General features: G+C 36.8%; 1 protein-coding gene across 3 annotated transcripts in view; it reads left to right on the forward strand.

Annotated features, from left to right (window-relative positions):
- Positions 1–247, forward strand: part of LOC102677296 (mitogen-activated protein kinase-binding protein 1) — a 150,587-nt gene that overhangs the window by 63,544 nt on the left and 86,796 nt on the right. For all 3 annotated transcript variants that reach the window (XM_006615012.2, XM_031510134.1, XM_006615013.2), the window contains one exon: positions 7–158. In XM_006615012.2, coding sequence (XP_006615075.1) covers positions 75–158 — 84 coding nt within the window. In that variant the 5' untranslated portion in view covers positions 7–74. The remainder of the gene's footprint in view (positions 1–6; positions 159–247) is intronic.

Here is a 247-nt window from a genome sequence, read left to right on the forward strand (position 1 = left end):
TTGCAGAATATGAAGTGAGAGAGTCGAGTTTTCATCAGGGATGAACTCCTGACGAGAGAGCAACGTCTATCATCATGATGGAACCACCAGTTACGAGCAAAGTCCTGCGGGCTCCTAGCCTGAAGAGAGGTCAGGAGAACGTCAGGATTCAGGATAGAGTGAGTAAAACAGAAATTCATTTATCAAAACTACGATATATATATATATATATAAATGATTATGAGAAAAATACATTTATATATATATA

The sequence above is a fragment of the Apis dorsata genome, unplaced genomic scaffold, assembly GCF_000469605.1.
Source record: "Apis dorsata unplaced genomic scaffold, Apis dorsata 1.3 scaffold_207, whole genome shotgun sequence".
Classification (NCBI taxonomy): domain Eukaryota; kingdom Metazoa; phylum Arthropoda; class Insecta; order Hymenoptera; family Apidae; genus Apis; species Apis dorsata.